The 17,938-nt window shown below is 39.1% G+C and overlaps 1 protein-coding gene and 1 long non-coding RNA gene across 4 annotated transcripts; both read left to right on the top strand.

Annotated features, from left to right (window-relative positions):
• The first annotated feature begins 3,699 nt into the window (after positions 1-3,699).
• dhdds (dehydrodolichyl diphosphate synthase) lies at positions 3,700-9,972 on the top strand. Of its 3 annotated transcripts, none has more exons than XM_020633538.3 (9): positions 3,700-3,737; positions 4,091-4,171; positions 4,682-4,798; positions 4,893-5,035; positions 6,529-6,645; positions 6,789-6,890; positions 7,009-7,123; positions 8,292-8,399; positions 9,228-9,972. In XM_020633538.3, exons 2-9 carry the CDS (start codon positions 4,109-4,111, stop codon positions 9,468-9,470), a joined length of 1,008 nt encoding a protein of 335 aa, XP_020489194.1. In that variant the 5' UTR covers positions 3,700-3,737; positions 4,091-4,108; the 3' UTR covers positions 9,471-9,972. The 3 variants fall into 3 exon arrangements, with proteins under 3 accessions (XP_020489194.1, XP_020489193.1, XP_020489195.1); XM_020633537.2 differs by having other exon boundaries at positions 3,705-3,749; XM_020633539.2 differs by lacking the exon at positions 3,700-3,737 and adding an exon at positions 3,751-3,769.
• A 1,760-nt stretch (positions 9,973-11,732) lies between these two features.
• On the top strand, positions 11,733-16,052 carry LOC109983722 (uncharacterized). Its single transcript, XR_002277969.3, has 6 exons — positions 11,733-11,901; positions 13,282-13,299; positions 13,542-13,568; positions 13,893-13,937; positions 14,190-14,249; positions 15,377-16,052. It is a non-coding gene; the product is annotated as an uncharacterized lncRNA (long non-coding RNA).
• The last annotated feature ends 1,886 nt before the right edge of the window (positions 16,053-17,938 follow it).

Raw genomic sequence — 17,938 nt, 5'->3', positions numbered from 1 at the left:
TAATTCCCTTGTTCGCTTTTTAGCTCCAAACAGTGATCCAGGGACCCATTTTTTCATTTGATAAAGTTTGTGTATTCAGTTCAGAAAATATAGCATGGAATTGTTTTACTTCTCCAACTTCCAAATCTCACTACCAAATCTATAGTGCACCTTTAACAGGTAACGACTGTGGTTGGATTTCACCACCACAGCACCTCTGGGTGGGGTTTCTTAGGGCACCTTAGGGCTGTGCCTGACACAGACGGAGCAAACTGTGAGCATAAATCAATTGAAGGCAAGACCATCAGGAGGCTTTGTTTCCATCTGGAACATAAGTCTCTGAAGTAAAGGACTTCAAAGCAATATACCATTGAAAGGTACGAAGAGCAGAAAACATCACCATTCAAAATCTGAGGTTATCTATTTTATAATTGAATGTATTTTTTTCTCTTAGTGTCATATTCCTGTATTTCCTTTGACTATTTAAAAAAAAAATCTTATTTAAGCTTTTCTGTGATTAATTGTTTGTTTAATGATTTTTAAATGTTTCCTTTTCTCTTTGTCATGATGCTTTTGATGTCGTGTGTATAGCACTTTGACTCGCCTTGTTGCTATATGCTATATAAATAAACTTGCCTTATTATAAACCCCACTTTATGATAATGATACATATTGTTAAATTAAGATTATTTTTCTAGCTAATATGAGAATTGATTGCAGGCTATAAATGACAAAATCTTGTTTCCTCTCAGTTTTAAGATTAAGTTTGAAGTTTATTAAATCAGCCTATAACTGTGTAGCATAACTATTCCCTTTATCGTGTTATTGTTCATATTTATAAAGTCATCTAAAGCTGTTTAAGTTCTGTTTTAGAAACGTTATGTTTGAGTAGCCATTTTGTTGTCTTTTTTTTCTTCATTTTTGATTTTTAATCACAACAGCACAGTTGTACATCATTTACTTTTTTGTGTTTATTATGTGCTTACTTGTGCATAAACAATCTTGATGACCGTATTGGTTCCCTTCAAGGCAATCCTTCATCGTCTCCATAACTCATTCTACACCGCAGCCTACATCATCTGTTCTCTCAAGTTTACTTGTTGCCGTGTATATGCTCCAGTTGGGCCCTCCACAAAAACCAAGCTTCTCTTTTTGTTGTTATGTTAATCACATTATACTATATTCTATAGGAGATAATAGGGGATTCTCATAAGGGATTATCCCTCAAAGGAGCACCCCATAACCTAATACAATAAACTACATTTTACAAACTATTTTACTCTTTAAGCAAATGTATTCTATAAACTATTTTAGTTACTAATTTGATAAAACATCATTTTGGTCACCATATATAGTGTTTCTTAAAATTCAGCCAACTGTGAAACGCTACTTGCTCACAGCTTCTGTAATAATACAATAACTTACACACAATAGAATAAACCAATCAGGGGCTTACTTTCACTCTTTATAACCTAAAGTAGGGGTTCCCAAACTTTTCAGCTTGCTACCCCCTAAATAAAGGTGCCAGAGACTGGGGACCCCCACTGTCCCTAGAGGTGGTTAAGGCATATAGAGCACAGCCAGTAATTTCCATGTAGGCTATAAACTTAAGCACTAAACAAAAACAAAACTTAGACACACAGGTGTCTTCATCTATGTGTGAAGAGCAGCAGACACTGACAATGTTGCTGTCAAGTTACATTTGAGTATTTTTTACACATCAACTTCAATTTTATTTAAATTACTGGTTTAAATTTTGAACTACTTTCTATGTATTCTTATAATAATGGGTGAAATGTACAATTTAAAATGATTATAAACGTCTTTTTTTCATTTTCTTTTTTTTTTGGAAGGCATCTGCCCCCTTTTGGTGGCTCACGACATCACAGGGGGGCGCGATCCCCACTTTGGGAACCACTGAAGGACTGAAAATTTCACTAAAAGTCCATGTGCACATAGTTTTTATATACTACATATCTATGTTTTTTACAGTCTGTAATTCTGATCTTAAAACTCTTTAATAATCTTGTCATTATTTTTCTTTAATACAGCAAATATTATAATAATAATAATAGACTTTATTTGGCATGAACATCACAGATACAATGGACGAGCCAGATGCATTGTTTAAGTGTTTTAGCAAGCATGCTAGTTCTCAACACCTGTCCACAGGAGGCTTTTGAAAAGGAAACAAGTAAGATAGGGAGAAAAGCGATAAACACAGAAAACAATAATGGGAGAATAGATAAATAGAACCGTAGAGCAAAGGCAGCATGAGCAAACAATAACCCAGTCAGAAGCTATTCATGTGAGCACTGTTGTTTTGATTTTAGCCATTGTTTGAGTCCTCTGTTAAAAGCATTACTGTTGCTCTCTAATTTTATGCCAGTGGGCAGAGAGTTCCAAAGTTTTGCCCCCTTTGCAGAGAAAGCAGACTGGCCAAAGGATGTCTTGTACATTGGGACAAGACAATCACTGCTGATGGAGGCTCGTGTGACTGCCCTACGAGACCTCTGACGCCTAATGGCTAATTCAGATAACAGTGGAGACACATGATTATTTACACATTTAAAAAACAGTTTAAGATTACTAAAATTCATAAAATTGTCAAAGGTGAAAAGGTTGTGTTTTTAAAAAATGCTGCAGTGATGCCATCTCATAGGTTTCTGGTCCATGACTTTTATTGCCTGCTTATATAAAGAAACAATAGGTTTTAATGTAGTTGAAGAAGTTTGGGACCATGATGTGATGCAATATGACAGATGTGAAAAAATCACTGCATGCATGTATAATTTGGCAGTTTGACATGAAATGTCCCTTCTAATAAAACAAAAACAATTTAGATTTGGTTTGACCTTCTTCACAATGTACTTAACCTGACTGTCAAATTTTAAATTCTCATCCATGATGATGCCTAGATGCTTAACTTCTTTTACTACTTCAGTTGCTTCATTCTTAATCTGTACCTCAAATACTTTGTTTCCAGATCTATTACGTATGGAGAAGCACATGGCAACAGTTTTCTTAACATTAATAGTTAAATGAGACAACTTGAGCCATTTGGAAACATTATTTAATGCCTCTGTTAGGTGGTCAACTGCTAAGCTAGCTGTTTTAGTGGACACATGGATAACGGTATCATCTGCATACATCTGGCAGTTGGTGCCTGGACAGCAGTTTGGTAGGTCATTGATGTACATTGAGAACAACAGTGGACCAAGTACAGACCCTTGTGGTACTCCCATACTGTTGGCATGCAGATGAGACTTCACCCCATTGACCCTAACACATTGCTGTCTCCCCCCCAGGTAAGATTTAAACCACTGCAGAGCTTCTGATGACATTTGGAATTGCTTTAATTTATTCAGTAAAATAGTGTGATTGACAGTGTCAAAGGCCTTTTTCAGGTCCAAGAACACTGCCCGACAACATTTCCTTTATCCAGTGGAGCTTTAATATTTTCAAGCAAATAGCAGTTTGCTGTTTCAGTGGAATATTTTTGTCTAAACCCAAACTGCTGTGGATGAAGCAATTGGTTAGACTCTAAATGTTCCATCAAGTCTCAAGTTCTCGGGTTATTTCAAATAACTCGAGACTATCAAACCTCTCCATTAAAAGTCATGGATGGATAGACGGCAAATACAACGCGTTCGGTCCATCCACATGCCTTTTAAATCTGCCAACCCGTGACAGGAAGTTGTCACCGAGTGGCGACGTCACTTTACTCCAATGCGGAAGTGATCGTCATCGTAAAAGCTGTGAGTTGGAAGGTCTGTGAGATGTGATAAATGTACAGTAATTTTTATCCAGTACAGCGTGAGGTTTGATAGTGTGAATGAATGGAGACAAACACATGAGCAGTTCGTGTTTTCTGGACCTTGTGTGAATAGTTTAGTGTTTTTTTTTAAAGCCTCGCAGCAGTTTGCGTTGAATCACTTTCTGCTTCAAGATTTTGCAAATTTCATAAATGACAAGTCGAATATATATTTTTCTTCCGTAAAAAAAAAACCTCTATCTTAATGTATTTTCACTCGGTTACTAGGTGCATTTTTCGGTCAGCAGGTACAAACCTTTAAAATCAGTTTGAATTACTTTTTTTTTTTTTTTTTAGACCTTTTATAGCCTGAACATGTCGTGGATCAGAGAGGGCGAGTTAAACCTCCTGGAGAAGATTTCAGCGAATATCTTGAAGGTGAGTTTGTCTGTCTTGTGTTTGTGTGTCTCATGCATTTGATTCAAAAAACAAAAAATCCTCGTTTTCTTATTCTGAGAAAGCCAGAAGTTGCTCGATAATGTCTCCTCTTGTGTGGTACAAAGAGAGCAGGTAAAAGACCCCACTCAGTTTTTTTTATTTTACAATAGGTTCCTTGTATGTGATACGCTGATGAAGGCTGTGAGGTGTAGTTTGAAGCCTTAAAGTGTGGGTTGGGTCTAGAAATTGATCCCAAAAGAATTTAAGGTCAATCAAAAAAAAAAAAAAAAAAAAGTATGAATAGTGTTCTTTCATTGAGGATGTGAAGCTCTTCACAATGAAGAGGCTCAAACCGGAGACACGCTTGCTTGAAAATTGAAAATGATCACAGTTGTTGCCGAGTAACAGTATCAGCTCTGTTCGGCTGTGTTATTATCAAATTTGATTGATTCTTCTGTCGGTGGAACGTGAATCTCTCCTTACTTCCCCCGGTCTCGTTGTGTCTCCCAGGCTGGACCCATGCCTAAACACGTGGCCTTCATCATGGATGGAAACCGCCGCTTCGCCCGCAAGAAACAAATGGGGCGTCAGGAAGGGCACATGCAGGGCTTCAACAAGCTGGCAGAGGTGAGGTCAAATTCAAATCTGTTGTGCTGCCTTGAAACGCTTTTGTCACGTATGTATGAGTAACTGTTCCCTTCCTGCTCCCTTTCCACTTCAGACATTGCGTTGGTGTAAGCACCTGAACATCCAAGAGGTCACGGTGTACGCCTTCAGCATCGAGAACTTCAAGCGCACTAAAGACGAGGTGGACGGGCTGATGGAGCTGGCCAAGCAGAAGTTTGAGAAACTACTGGAGGAAAGGTGAGTTTTTAAGCAACAGATTGGAAAGAGTTAAAAGAGCTTTGGTTTGCTGAGCTTTCGAGACAAGTCAAATAAAAATTAAAGACACAAAGAAGGTGAACCAAATGCAGTGTAGAGAGAGAGAGAGAGAGAGAGGAGAAATAGATGAGAGGAGAGAGAGAGGGGAGAGAGAGGGGAGAGAGAGGAAAGAGAGAGGAGAAATAGAGGAGAGGGGAGAGAGAGCAGAGAGAGGAGAAATAGAGGAGAGGGGAGAGAGAGAGGATAAATGGAGGAGAGGGGAGAGAGAGCAGAGAGAGGAGAAATAGAGGAGAGGGGAGAGAGAGAGGAGAAATGGAGGAGAGGGGAGAGAGAGGAGAAATAGAGGAGAGGGGAGAGAGAGGGGAGAGAGAGGAGAAATAGAGGAGAGGGGAGAGAGAGCAGAGAGAGGAGAAATAGATGAGAGGGGAGAGAGAGAGGAGAAATAGATGAGAGGAGAGAGAGAGGAGAAATAGAGGAGAGGGGAGAGAGAGCAGAGAGAGGAGAAATAGATGAGAGGAGAGAGAGAGGGGAGAGAGAGGGGAGAGAGAGGAAAGAGAGAGGAGAAATAGAGGAGAGGGGAGAGAGAGGGGAGAGAGAGGAAAGAGAGAGGAGAAATAGAGGAGAGGGGAGAGAGAGCAGAGAGAGGAGAAATAGAGGAGAGGGGAGAGAGAGAGGAGAAATGGAGGAGAGGGGAGAGAGAGGAGAAATAGAGGAGAGGGGAGAGAGAGGAGAAATAGAGGAGAGGGGAGAGAGAGCAGAGAGAGGAGAAATAGATGAGAGGGGAGAGAGAGAGGAGAAATAGATGAGAGGGGAGAGAGAGGAGAGAGAGAGGAGAAATAGAGGAGAGGGGAGAGAGAGCAGAGAGAGGAGAAATAGAGGAGAGGGGAGAGAGAGAGTCCTTCAAGTCTTTCTCAAAGAAATTGTGGTTTCAGTAGCTTAGTTCAAACTTTCCAATGTTTTTCTTCTCGCTGGCAGTTTTAAAGATATTGTTTTGTTAAATATGTCAGCCTGTTTATGTGCCTCCCACTTTTGATGTGCCTCCCCACATTTCTGTGGTTTTAGTCGGTGACACATTCAAAAACAAAATCATAATGACCTCAAGGATTTAGAAAATCTCATGATTCTTCTTGGTACAAACAGAATTTAATCACGTTTTATGTATCTAGACATTTTGCAGCCCTCGTTAGTACATCAGAGGGCTGCTGCCAGAAAGGGAATAGTTTTTGTTAAGTGGTAGGAGTTGCTGAACATCATTTACACCCGCCTTCGCGAGGCTAAAGGGAAACAGTACTGACTGACTGATCAGGGGGAATTCTTGTGTTGAGGCCCCTTTGTGTATTTCTGGGTTTGAAATGCAGACGGACACGTTTCAGCAGCTTCACATAAATCGCAGTAGTCTTCTTCTCGTTCTTCGTGTTTTTTCTTGACCCTCGTATTCATTCATTCACTTCTTTTTTGTCTATTTCCGCCTTTAGAGATAACCTGGAGAAGCATGGTGTGTGTATCCGGGTGCTGGGCGACTTGAATATGCTGCCTGTTGACCTTCAGCGGATTATTGCAAAAGCTGTGGTCACAACCCAGTCGCACAATAAGTATGTGTATCTGTTCACTTGAATCTCAGCTTCTATGATCTTATCGATAGTGATTCAACCTTTTTTTTCTTTCTTTTTTTTCCTATACATGGGCAGAGAGATGTTATGCGTAATAACCACGTGTACAAACGCTTGTTTTTCAGATGCTTCCTAAATGTGTGTTTCGCCTACACGTCCAGATATGAAATCACTAATGCAGTCAGAGAAATGGCTTGGGGAGTGGAGGAGGGCCTGATCAAAGCAAGGTGACTTCACCTTCTTCATGTCCTCACAGTATCAATAATCTGACGCAGAAACACAGACATATAGACTCTGCAGACGATTGCTTTACCCGGCTGTTTTGTGTCTTTCTGTTCTGCTCAGTGACGTCTCGGAGGCTTTGCTAAGTGAGTGTTTGTACAGCAACAATTCTCCCAACCCCGACCTGCTCATCCGCACGTCTGGAGAGGTGCGCCTCAGCGACTTCCTTCTCTGGCAGGTGAGGATGAGGATGAGTGCGCGAAAAAAAAAAACACACAGTTGTTGTCTTTTAATGTGTCACTCTTTAAGATCTCACCTGAACTTTTAAACCTCTAAAGTTACATCTCAGGTAATGAAATAAAAAGTTTAGTTGTGTGTAAATAGAACCCTGCCAGTTAGGCCGCGTGCCTACCTCATGTTTTTTCTGAGCGCCAGTGTCTTTTTTTTTGATTGTTCCCAATCAGGAGAGAGCGTTTACAGCAGCAGCCTGACACCCAGTAAAAAAAAAAAGAAAAAAAAAAGCAATGTGACTTCTTCATGCAGACGCTCTGAGCGCTCAAGCTGAAAATCTTTCAACTTGTCAGAAAGGTGCTGTTGACAACACAGGCGCTCTTTACAGAATGTATAATATTCTCTGTATTTTTGCCGCCTACGGATCGTGTCTTGCTCCGTGTCTGCTTGGGTAAAAACCATCTCAAATAAGAAACATAGCCTACAGTTTAAAGTAATGGAGCAGTGTCCTTTTATACAGCAGCCGTTGTCAACAGACTGTCGCCATAGAGACAGGGTGGACGTTCAGCGCTTTACTTCTCAGTGCAAAAACGCTTCACGCGAGCGTTCCCTAGCGCACAGCCAGCACTTTTCTGACTGGGAAAAAAAACGCTAAGGGACATGTTTTTTGTTATTTTAGTTAAATTGTATTATTTACCTTGGGATATCCGTCCCAACTTGTTTTGAGGTTAGCGGTATAATGTCAGCTTAGCTTTGGACACAAACGCAACCTCATTCTCTTTTTGTTTTCAGATTAGACTTAATGGCTTTCTTCAGATTTTAAAAGTGAGAGCAGAGTCACAGTTAGTTTGGTCAGTCCTTTTAATGTAATGCTGCAACAATACATTATAAGAAGTATTGCATTTAGTAACACACCCTGCACGTGTTCTTTAGAAAGGGTTATTTAATAAACCCATGGGCCATTTTTGAGAGACTCTTAAGACTTTATTTTCACTTCCAGTTTTGTCATAATGTCTTTAAAGCCTGTATCATCAAGTCTTACAAATATTATCTACCAACTAAGAGATGCTGCTTCTGATGTTTTAAAAAATATTCTGATTTAATATTAACAATTAACTACAGACAACTTTACAGCTTCTCCTCTGAGACTTATATATTGATCTTTCATCCCGCAGACTTCCCACTCCTGTCTGGTGTTCCAGTCCGTTCTTTGGCCCGAGTACTCTTTCTGGAACCTGTGTGAAGCGATCCTCCAATTTCAGTTAAATCACAAATCCATTCAGGTGAGGCTCACACTGAGACGCGGCTTGTTCGCTCTCAACATTATAAAGACTATAGGATTAGATGTGAGTGTGGCCTTGTTGTAAAAACAGCTTTACAAAGGCTCAAAGGTATTGATTCATTCCCACTCCTCTCATGTTTTAGACTGTGACTTTATGAACCAAATATCCTAATTGGTTGATATCAGTCAGTGCAGATGATTTCTATATGTGTTTATTTGACATGGACATACAGTAACATTGGTGCTGTAACATTTAAACATGCACACGTCCCAGATGCACTGCTCTTACTGTTTACAGCAAAATGCTAATTTGCAACACCTGTCCACGGGAGGCTTTTAGAAATAGCAGGTAGAAATAAAGAAAAAGGGAAAAAAAGAAGAAGAAAATCCCAACAGTTCAGTTATAAATACAGTGCAGATGGTCTGTGAGTGAATTTTGCTCCCTATCACCAATGCAGGTTTCTGCTTATTGCCCTATGATGGCACATAAACAGTTTGCACCTGCAAGTCAAAGAAAATTTGCATAGCATACCAGAGGCAACCAGAACTAAAGCAAACAGCCACCTAGTCTGTCTGCATCATTTTAATCAAAACAAAAGGTACTAAAAAGTCTGGTAACACTGCATATGAACCCATCACTCATAATGCATCATCAGCACATTTATAAAGCCTTATAAGTTCATTTATTCGGCTTTATAATGGCCCTTATAAGTGATTATGATGCATTATGATGAGTGGTGGGCTCATATCAGGTGTTTCCAGAAGGCTTAATAAAAGCCAATCCAATGTGACACAACTGATTGTTGCGTTGATGTGCGTTGCTTTTCAGAAAGCCAGAGACCTCCATCGAGAGCATCAGGCCTCACAGCAGCTGGAGGCGGACCGTGCCTGTGTAGCAGAGCTCCTGCAGCATCACGGGAACGGAAAGCCTGCAGACGCCCAGAGAAGACAAGAGGCGCTGCTGCATCACACCGCCTGCAGGGAGGAACGAATTCACGACTTCTTAGAAGCACTGAAGCACAAGAGAGACTCTTTCTTTAACGACTTAACCAGTGAAGCCGCCGTGGCTTAGGATGTCCCTGAAAACCAAACCCCATGTTGAAGTGGGGATGAAACCTCTCCCGTGCTCTTCCATAAAGGGCTTCTGCGGGGGGAAAAGGAAGAGTGAACAGTCCCTGGGAATGGTTTCTATGTGTTACTGATTTGAGCAAGATAAGAGGGCAATTTGACCCCTATGGGGCTGTAGAAAAAATGAGATATTTATGATTGTAGATTTAAAAAAGAAAAAGTCTAATCAATGGAAATGCCTGGTCAAAATGTAGTTCAATAGTTGTGTAAAATGTTCATGAAATGCATGCCATTGATTGGAAGTTAAAATGTTGAGTGAAAGCCAGGGATTCAGTGTTTCAGAGACGATTCCATCCAGACGTATACGAATCAGTCCAGTGTTTCATTTTTGGTTGAGTTCCGATGGAAGTGTTGTTTGTTTGGTGCGTGTGATGATTAAGACGTAACTAGATTTTGACCAGCGTTCTTCAACAGAATAAAGTGTGTACTGTGTGTCAGGTATGATACTTAAAGTGTGATTCATTCCTTTGAACTGACATGTTAGTGTTTAAGCTGTCGGATTAATCCCTTCAGTCCTTGCCTCAGCTGGTTTTTAATACAAATCTGTATCTAACGATGCAACTTTGTTTGCAGATAAATACCACACAATGACATCCCAGTCGATGATCTGACTTCAGAAAAGAAAATATTGCTTCAATACTGTTGGCTGATTTATGATCACTTGGGAAAACCTTAAATCTTAAGAAAAAGGAAAATCAAAATGTAAGAAGCTCAACCCATAAAAAAAAAAAAAAAAAGAACGGTCCAATCTAGTCGTCATCCTGTTTTCCCTATGTATGTATTTATAATGACGCGAGGGATTTTAGTAAAGTTAAAGTATTAGCATTGCAGTGAGGGGGTTATACAAGTAATTTATAGTTAAATGATCATTCAATTCTAACTCTGACAAAGTCAGCAACATTTAAATGTTGTCGAAGAGGAGCTAATCTTCCTGCAAGCTGGTTTGTTCCATCACAGCATCACATTAAAGACTTTGATTGCCTAAATCTATGGTTTGAATTTAGACTTTTGGGACCTACCAAAGCCTCAAACTAACTGGACTCAAAAGGCCATTATCTACTTCTGTAAGGAAGTGGAAATGATGTATAACCATATACACCAAATAATATTGGGTTATATTCAGAAGCGTCATTCCCATTCAAACTGGGGGGGGGAAATCTGACAGGATTTTTATCAAATCTTATTATTTAAAAACTGAATTTGTATAATATGTAATTATGATAAATAGTATTTCAAGTCGGACGTATTCTACTATTAAGACCATATACCATACCTCACAAATGTGTCTCCCCCCTCCCTCTGTAGTTGGTTTGATCCAAAAGTCACATCCTGAGATCGGTCCACGATTCACAGTGGTTACTCACAGACCCAGACAGATATATAATATAATATATATTTATTTTTGCGAAGTAACTAACTAACTAACTGTATCTAAGTGGAAAAGAGGTATAACGTAAAATTAAAGTGAATTACCTTCCAAGTTTTATTTCTTAAAACACGTGATTTCCTCACGAAAGGAGTTGTATTGCTGATCCTCACGGTGTAATAAAAAGAAAAGGACTCGACCAAACCCAGGTCTTTTGTAGACCTTCAGTAGTAGGCTAGGCGAGATTTCCGTATGTGTGAAAAGGGGTTTAAGTGTCTTTTTGTTGTTGTTGACACATATAGTTAGAACATTACAACCAATATTTCTACAAAATCGACGTAGAGGTGAAACATACAACAGCAAAAAAAAAAAAAAAAAAAGGAGCAGGTTAAGTTTAACAAAGTAAGACTAGGGGGGGGGGGTGTATATTTAAAAAACTATTTAAAAATTAAAATGTTCTAAAATTATACATCAGGCCAAAACCTGCAGCAGGGACAAAAAAAAACATAGGCGTACAATAAACGAGCCTGGCTAGAAATAAAAGAAAATGCACATGTCAGCACCATAGACTGTGTTATTAAGGTCAGCACTAATCTTTCTTGCAATTCGACAGTATGTGTCTGCAGAGGTGCTTTATTTCTCTCCATCAGACCTGCAGACTATGAATCAGACACCCATCCAGCGCCTCCCTGAGGACCTCACCGGTATTAGTCTCTTAAGTACCACCCTGCCTCTTTAAGGAATGGGAGGCGCTTGAAACCACGTGACACGCTCGCCTCCAATGACAGTGACCGAAACACAAAACTGGTTCAGACCGGTTCAGTTCTTATATTTCAGTGTATAAACTACAAAAACATTCGTTTGCATTATACATTCGCCATTTTACTCTGCAGCCGCCTGGTTTTCGTCCCGTTAGCTCTCTCTGAAAAAAAATCCCGCCTTTACGGTTATATATTTTTTTTTGTGAGCTTTTACTTCACTTCCTGTCAACAACATGGGAAAAACAAGGGTAAGATTTGTATTACATTCGTGTTTTTTTTTTGTTTTGTTTTTTTTAACTCTGAGCACTCTTGTTCGTGTTGATAACTTGAGGCTGCGTTTGATATTTCTGCATCAGAGGAACGTCATCGTCCCCAACAAACAGGGCTGCCATGGCGGTCGGACATTAAAGACCTGTGCATGCATCTTCTCATCCGTCGAAGATGTTATTAGTACTTTGCGATACCGTTATATCCGCTATACACGAACAACAACGTGTAGCCTTGTAATTTCATGGCCTGCTGCAAAAGCCAGACTTGTGCAGCCTTTGACATTGCGCCGTGCAAAACATCTTGCAGCGCCTGTATTTTCCCTCCCTGACAGCGGGGCTGGGGCTGAAAGGAGGGGGAGGGGGGGTGCGTCTTGACAGATTTGACGCGGCAGCAAACTTAAACACGCTTTAAATGTGCATTTATCGGTGAAATCTTAATGCATAGCTTAGTATTGCTATGTAATACGGTCGAATTGGATGTTAGGCAATCAAAATGAGTTCAAACACACATTTCTAATTTGAGGAAGAAGCTGGGGGGGAGGGGGTGTTTTGTATTTATTTACTTACTGGTTTGAATTTTTTTTTTTTTTTCTAAGCCAGTTTATTGACGGTGACTCAGAACAGGTTACACTTTCGTCACCCTGTTTAATGTGATCGACGATAGCCTTGCGTTATCCAACTGTGACGACTTTATTTTTATACTATTTCGGATCAGTAAATGATAAATGCAGCGATGTGAAATGTAAATAATGGTTTTTTTTTTTCTATTTTTAATATAATTTTTGACGACGATTTAAGTTAAAAATGCGTGTTGCTTTAACGCATCCGTGTAAAATATGTGGTAAAAGCTATAAAAAAAATAAAAATAAAATTGACATAATTCATTTTTTAAATAATTAAAATAAAACGAGTTCTTTATAAAAATCAAGTCCTAATGCAGTAATACTTTGATGTAAATCAGAACTGGCTTGTGCTTAGCTGCATTTGTAATATGGCGGCAGCGACAGATTAGTAAACTAGTAATCTTATCAGTTTCCCAACAGCTGTCTGTCGGCGCGCGCTGCTACAAAACAAAGGAAGCTGTCAAGGCGCCAAAGCGCTGTCATGGTGACGGGACAGACCGAATTTTGAATTCAAATATGGGCGGGAAATTCTTTGTGTTGTTCGAATTATATGCATGAGTGATGACGGTTTTTTTAATTAATCTTCCGGTTTAGTGTGTACAACTTAATCTCATCAGATGTTTTCAAATTATTATTCATGGTTTTATCGTGATGGTGTTTTGTATGAGTTTAGATGTTTATTACTGGTGTATAAATTGTGTTTTTTACCAGATTTTCTCTCTTTTTTGTTTTTCAGAAAGTCTCCACCACTGAGGTTTGTTGGGGGGGAAACAATTTTATGCTATTTTGCTAATAGAGTATTGTGGTACAAAGTAATTGATTTAAAGTTGAGAGGTTGTGTAGTTATTTTGCTCTTATTCTGTAACTAAGATTTCAGAATTAAAGTACTATGACCCAACAGGGCCCTGAATATCATACTTTTCATGTGTTTAAAGTTGACAAAGGAGTTCTGTCCTTAATTATTACTGAATATATGTCTTTCTACTTTCTTAATAGCGAAGGACATCCGTCCGGCTGTCGCAGGTAAGCTTCTTACAAACACAACGCTGTTATTTTGTTTTCTTTACTCTTGGTAGTCATTCAAAGACAGTTTTTTGCCAACAAAAGTGTCCTCTTAGGATTAAAAGTAACCTATACATTAAATTTTCTGTAAAATAGCAGTATGCATATATTATTTATTCTATAAGAAAAATATATTTTACATCTGTTTCATGAAGATGATAAAAAAACAACAACTCTGAGACTGATTTCATAGATATTCACAAAACTATTATTTTGTTGTGATTTCCTGTTTGTAAATCTACTTTGCCACACTATTTCAATGTAAATTTCTCTCTTGTTTTGCAGAAATCCGCACCCATACAACCGGAGAAGAAAAAGGTCGCTGCAAAGGTATGAGACACGCTGATAACACTCCCCGTCGCTGTGCGCTGTTTCACATGTGAACGTGGTTTATGACCTTGAGCTCTTTGAAGAGAAATAAAGTTCCCCACAGCTCCCGGCCAAATGGGACATAAACCCATGAAGAAGCAATTTAGATGTTTTGGTTCACATGATTTTGTTCATTATACTATTGCATATGTTTTTTAAAGTCCAAGTGGTTTTCTGTAATTTGTTTGTGATCATCTTTAATGTTATTTGCAGAAGGTAACCGGCAAAGCAAAGAAGGTCAAAGCCACCGAAAATGGGAGCCCCAAGGCCGAGGTTTGTTGATGTGCCAAAAAAACGACGAATACGTGTTATTTTCTTATTTGTAAATTATTATAATAACCATCGTATTTGTAATATTAAAAAAGGAGGGGGGGGGGTATACAGTAGGCTTAATACAACAACAGAGCCTGGAAATGTTTTTTATTTGTTTGTTAATAATTAATTTTTTTATTTAACCAGGTAATTAACCCATTGAGATCAAGATCTCTTTCAAAAGGGTGACCTGGCCAAGAGGACAGCAGCACACATTATAACAATCTTTACATGATTAAGAAACAGTTTACAAACAATAGGTGAGGAGAAAACAAGAAATTGTATTAGAGAGCACACAATACTTCTTCTGAGTGCTCCAATTGCTCATTTAAGAGACCCCTGAGGGGGAGGGGGGGTCGACAAAATGAGAAGTAATGTATGAACGTATCAACCTTTGGTCTTGGGAGTAAAACCTTCATTATGAGCCAATTACACACACTGATAATCAGATGAAACACAGTCAGAGCAGTGAAGGTTTTTCTGTAACTATTGAATATTCAACTACTTAAACCAAGTAAGGTTACTTCAATATAAGATGTACTTTATTGTCCCCAAAGGGACATTTATCTTGGACTCTGTCCTGCAGTTACAAAATAATTTAAAAAGTACTTAAATGGAGATGATACAAAACATGCGAGAGTTCCACATATACATTTAAAAAAAACACTTTCCCACAGTCATGACATCGCACGGCCCTTTAACACATCATCCTACTTCACCTCTTACTCAGAATATTAAGGGACATCGGCACAAATTAATGTTTATAGTGGTTAAGCCTCGTGTGAGGGACCCTGAATCTGAAGGGTAACCGCTGAAACTCGGAGTGCAGTATCTTAAACTTCTGAAAATAAAGTCTTTGACATCTGAAATGGTGATTTATTTTTTATTTTTTTGGGTGCTGTCTAAATGAATTTTTACCGACAGCCAGTCAGTCAGTCAGTTGTTTTCATACTTGTGTTGTAATGACCTAGTGATACCTGCAGGTCAAATGCACACTGCATGAAAACGAGCACAGTAGAGAGTGTAGTGCTTTGCTCCCACGTCAGTCAGTGCTCGTAACATTTTGCTTTCTTCTTCACTGTCCCCAGGAGGCAAAGGCCGAAGCAACCGAAACCAAATGAATAAGGGTTGAAGCGCTCCCTCCGTGTACTTGGTGATTGTACAGTTTTAAATAAGTATTTTTTACCAAGTTTTATATTACACATGTCTATTATAGGTTTGTTTTGGGCTTGCACTTAATGTAACAAAACTTTGTCACAGTCATATCCATTAAGAATAATTACCGTCCATATCTCGTAGACGTGTGGCATTTCTAGTTTGTCTAATTTCCGTTTTTTTTTTTTGTTTACTGCTGAGTAATAGATATTTTTCAACAAGTCTGGTTTTGAATCTAATTTTAAACATTATAAGGCAGCTAAAGCATATTGTTAAAATGTAGGGAGAGTAGGAGTGTCTCTTGTTCTCTTCTTGTATTTTAATGTTAAACTAATGAAGGAAAAAAAAAAAAAAGAGATTGCTTACCAAATGTTTTGAAACACTGTATGTTGACATGAGTTATAGTAATTAAACAAAATGCCACAGAAAAAAAAAATACTGTAATTAGGTCAAAAGTTTGACATATCCCAAAAACATGTATGTTGTGAACGCGGTCATATAATGATGAAAAGTTATCTTAAGTTATGTTTCTGTTTAGCGGAAAGGAAGCTTTTCTGATTCAATGTTTGATCTAAATGTTCTTAAATAAAAAGAAAATGTCAAAATGTCTGCCTGGCATCCGTTTGTTTTTGACCCTCTTAAAGCTCGATGAGAAAACTGGAAGCAGCAATGTTTAAAGTAGAGCGACACATGATATGTAGACCAAGACCGATCCTGAGACCACTTAAAGGTCTTATTTCAGAACCGCAAGCATGTAACCCGGACTGGGCGGACTCCAGATTTTTAATCAAGACCGTCTAAAACCACCACTGAGAGGCCATTGTTCTACGTCATCACTGTGATTAGGAAAACACCCCTTTCTAAAACAACAAATAACTTCAATTCATTTGTAGTTTAGTTTGCACCCCAACTGGTTACAACCGCAAACTTGTGTGTGTTGCGGTCTAAATTAGTGACACCCCCTAAACACAAGATGATGATATTTATGGTCCTGGTCTTGTCTCGGTCTTGGGTATGTCTCGGTCTTGATCAGTGTGGTCTTGACTACAACACTAATGGATACAATGATCAGTCGACTGAGCCAGATGCCCCCTGTGTTAATAACAGTCTTAAATCTTTATCAGCATCCTGCCATCTTAAAGGACATCATTTCAAGATAATCCTTTCAGGTGTCTCTGTCTCTTCATAACCCCTGTGTGCAGAGGTCAGGGGCTCTTTGTAGTTTCACCTCCTCATGCTGATGTTCTTCAGTATGTTTGTTACGTTACGGGGGTTTGTTTTGTATCTAAATACTTACGAGTGCACTTGGGATAAAGGCTGACTGACTTGAAAAAATGACTAGAAACCGAGAACCTGAAAAGAAAACTTGAGGCGCACCATAATCAAATCAGGTGAACACTGGCTGTTTATTGAGAGCCTTAGAATAGCAGAGAAAGTGTCATGAATGCACGCATCAATAAAATAAATATTTATTTATACAGTTAAAAGTTGCAGGGAAAATGCATATTCATTAAAAAAAAAAAAACATTTAAGATATTTGTTGGGGCTGTTTGTCTTTATTTGATAGGACAGTGGATAGAGTAGGAAACCAGGGAGAGAGAGAGAGAGAGTGGGGAATGACATGCGGGACAGGTCGGACTTGAACCCAGACCGCCCGCTTTGAAGACTTTAGCCTCCGTGCATTGGGTGCAACCCAACCGCTAGGCCTTCTGCGCCCCTATTCATAACATCTTTGTAATGCACCAGTTTAGCCGCCATGGCTAATTTCCAAATGGGTCCCTCCCTGTGCAGGGGAATGACAGAGCAGCAATACTGTACACTTAGCAGGGCACGAAAAGAACAAGGAGAGCATTAATACAACTCAAGGAAACACCTTTTGTACAAAGTGAATCTGTCAGAGCCGCAGACCGCCTTAACATTGATTGCTGAGCAGGATCTTAAAAATATTTTAACTTACATGTAATTGTGTTTTTGAAAGTTTCTGAATCGTCAATACATGTAGTCATTTATTTTTGAATTACATTTAAAAGAACGGTAATGTGGCCCCGGACTTTAGGACCCCGATGTTACCTGTATGAATCCCCTCACCATGACAGACCGAGGGGAACACAAATCAACTTAAGACACTATTTGTGACAATAACATTTAAACATGTATTTTTATCACTGCATATTGAAATGGATGTGTTCTTTTTCCTCGCCAATCATCGATTTAAAACAAATAGTACACCACACCCATCAGAATCGACCACTCTTTATGAGTCACACGGATATTCAGGGAGGTTTTTTTGTATAGTCCACCGCTGAAAACTATCTGTCTCTCCTCCTCCTTGAAGAAGAAGAAGAAGAAGAACACCCTTAAAAGTTCAAAGAAAAGCCCTTACTAGTTTAAGGCTCAGTCCCTTTTAGTAGCCTGGTGTTGCTGCACGTTTTGACAAATAAAGGCCGGTCTCAATCAGAGGGCCCCCTGCATGAAGTGTCTGAAGAGTTTGTGGA

The sequence above is a fragment of the Labrus bergylta genome, chromosome 8 (genome assembly GCF_963930695.1).
Source record: "Labrus bergylta chromosome 8, fLabBer1.1, whole genome shotgun sequence".
In the NCBI taxonomy this organism is placed as follows: Eukaryota; Metazoa; Chordata; class Actinopteri; order Labriformes; family Labridae; genus Labrus; species Labrus bergylta.
Note: the sequence above shows the minus strand (reverse complement) of the source record. Positions and strands in the feature narration are given on the sequence as shown.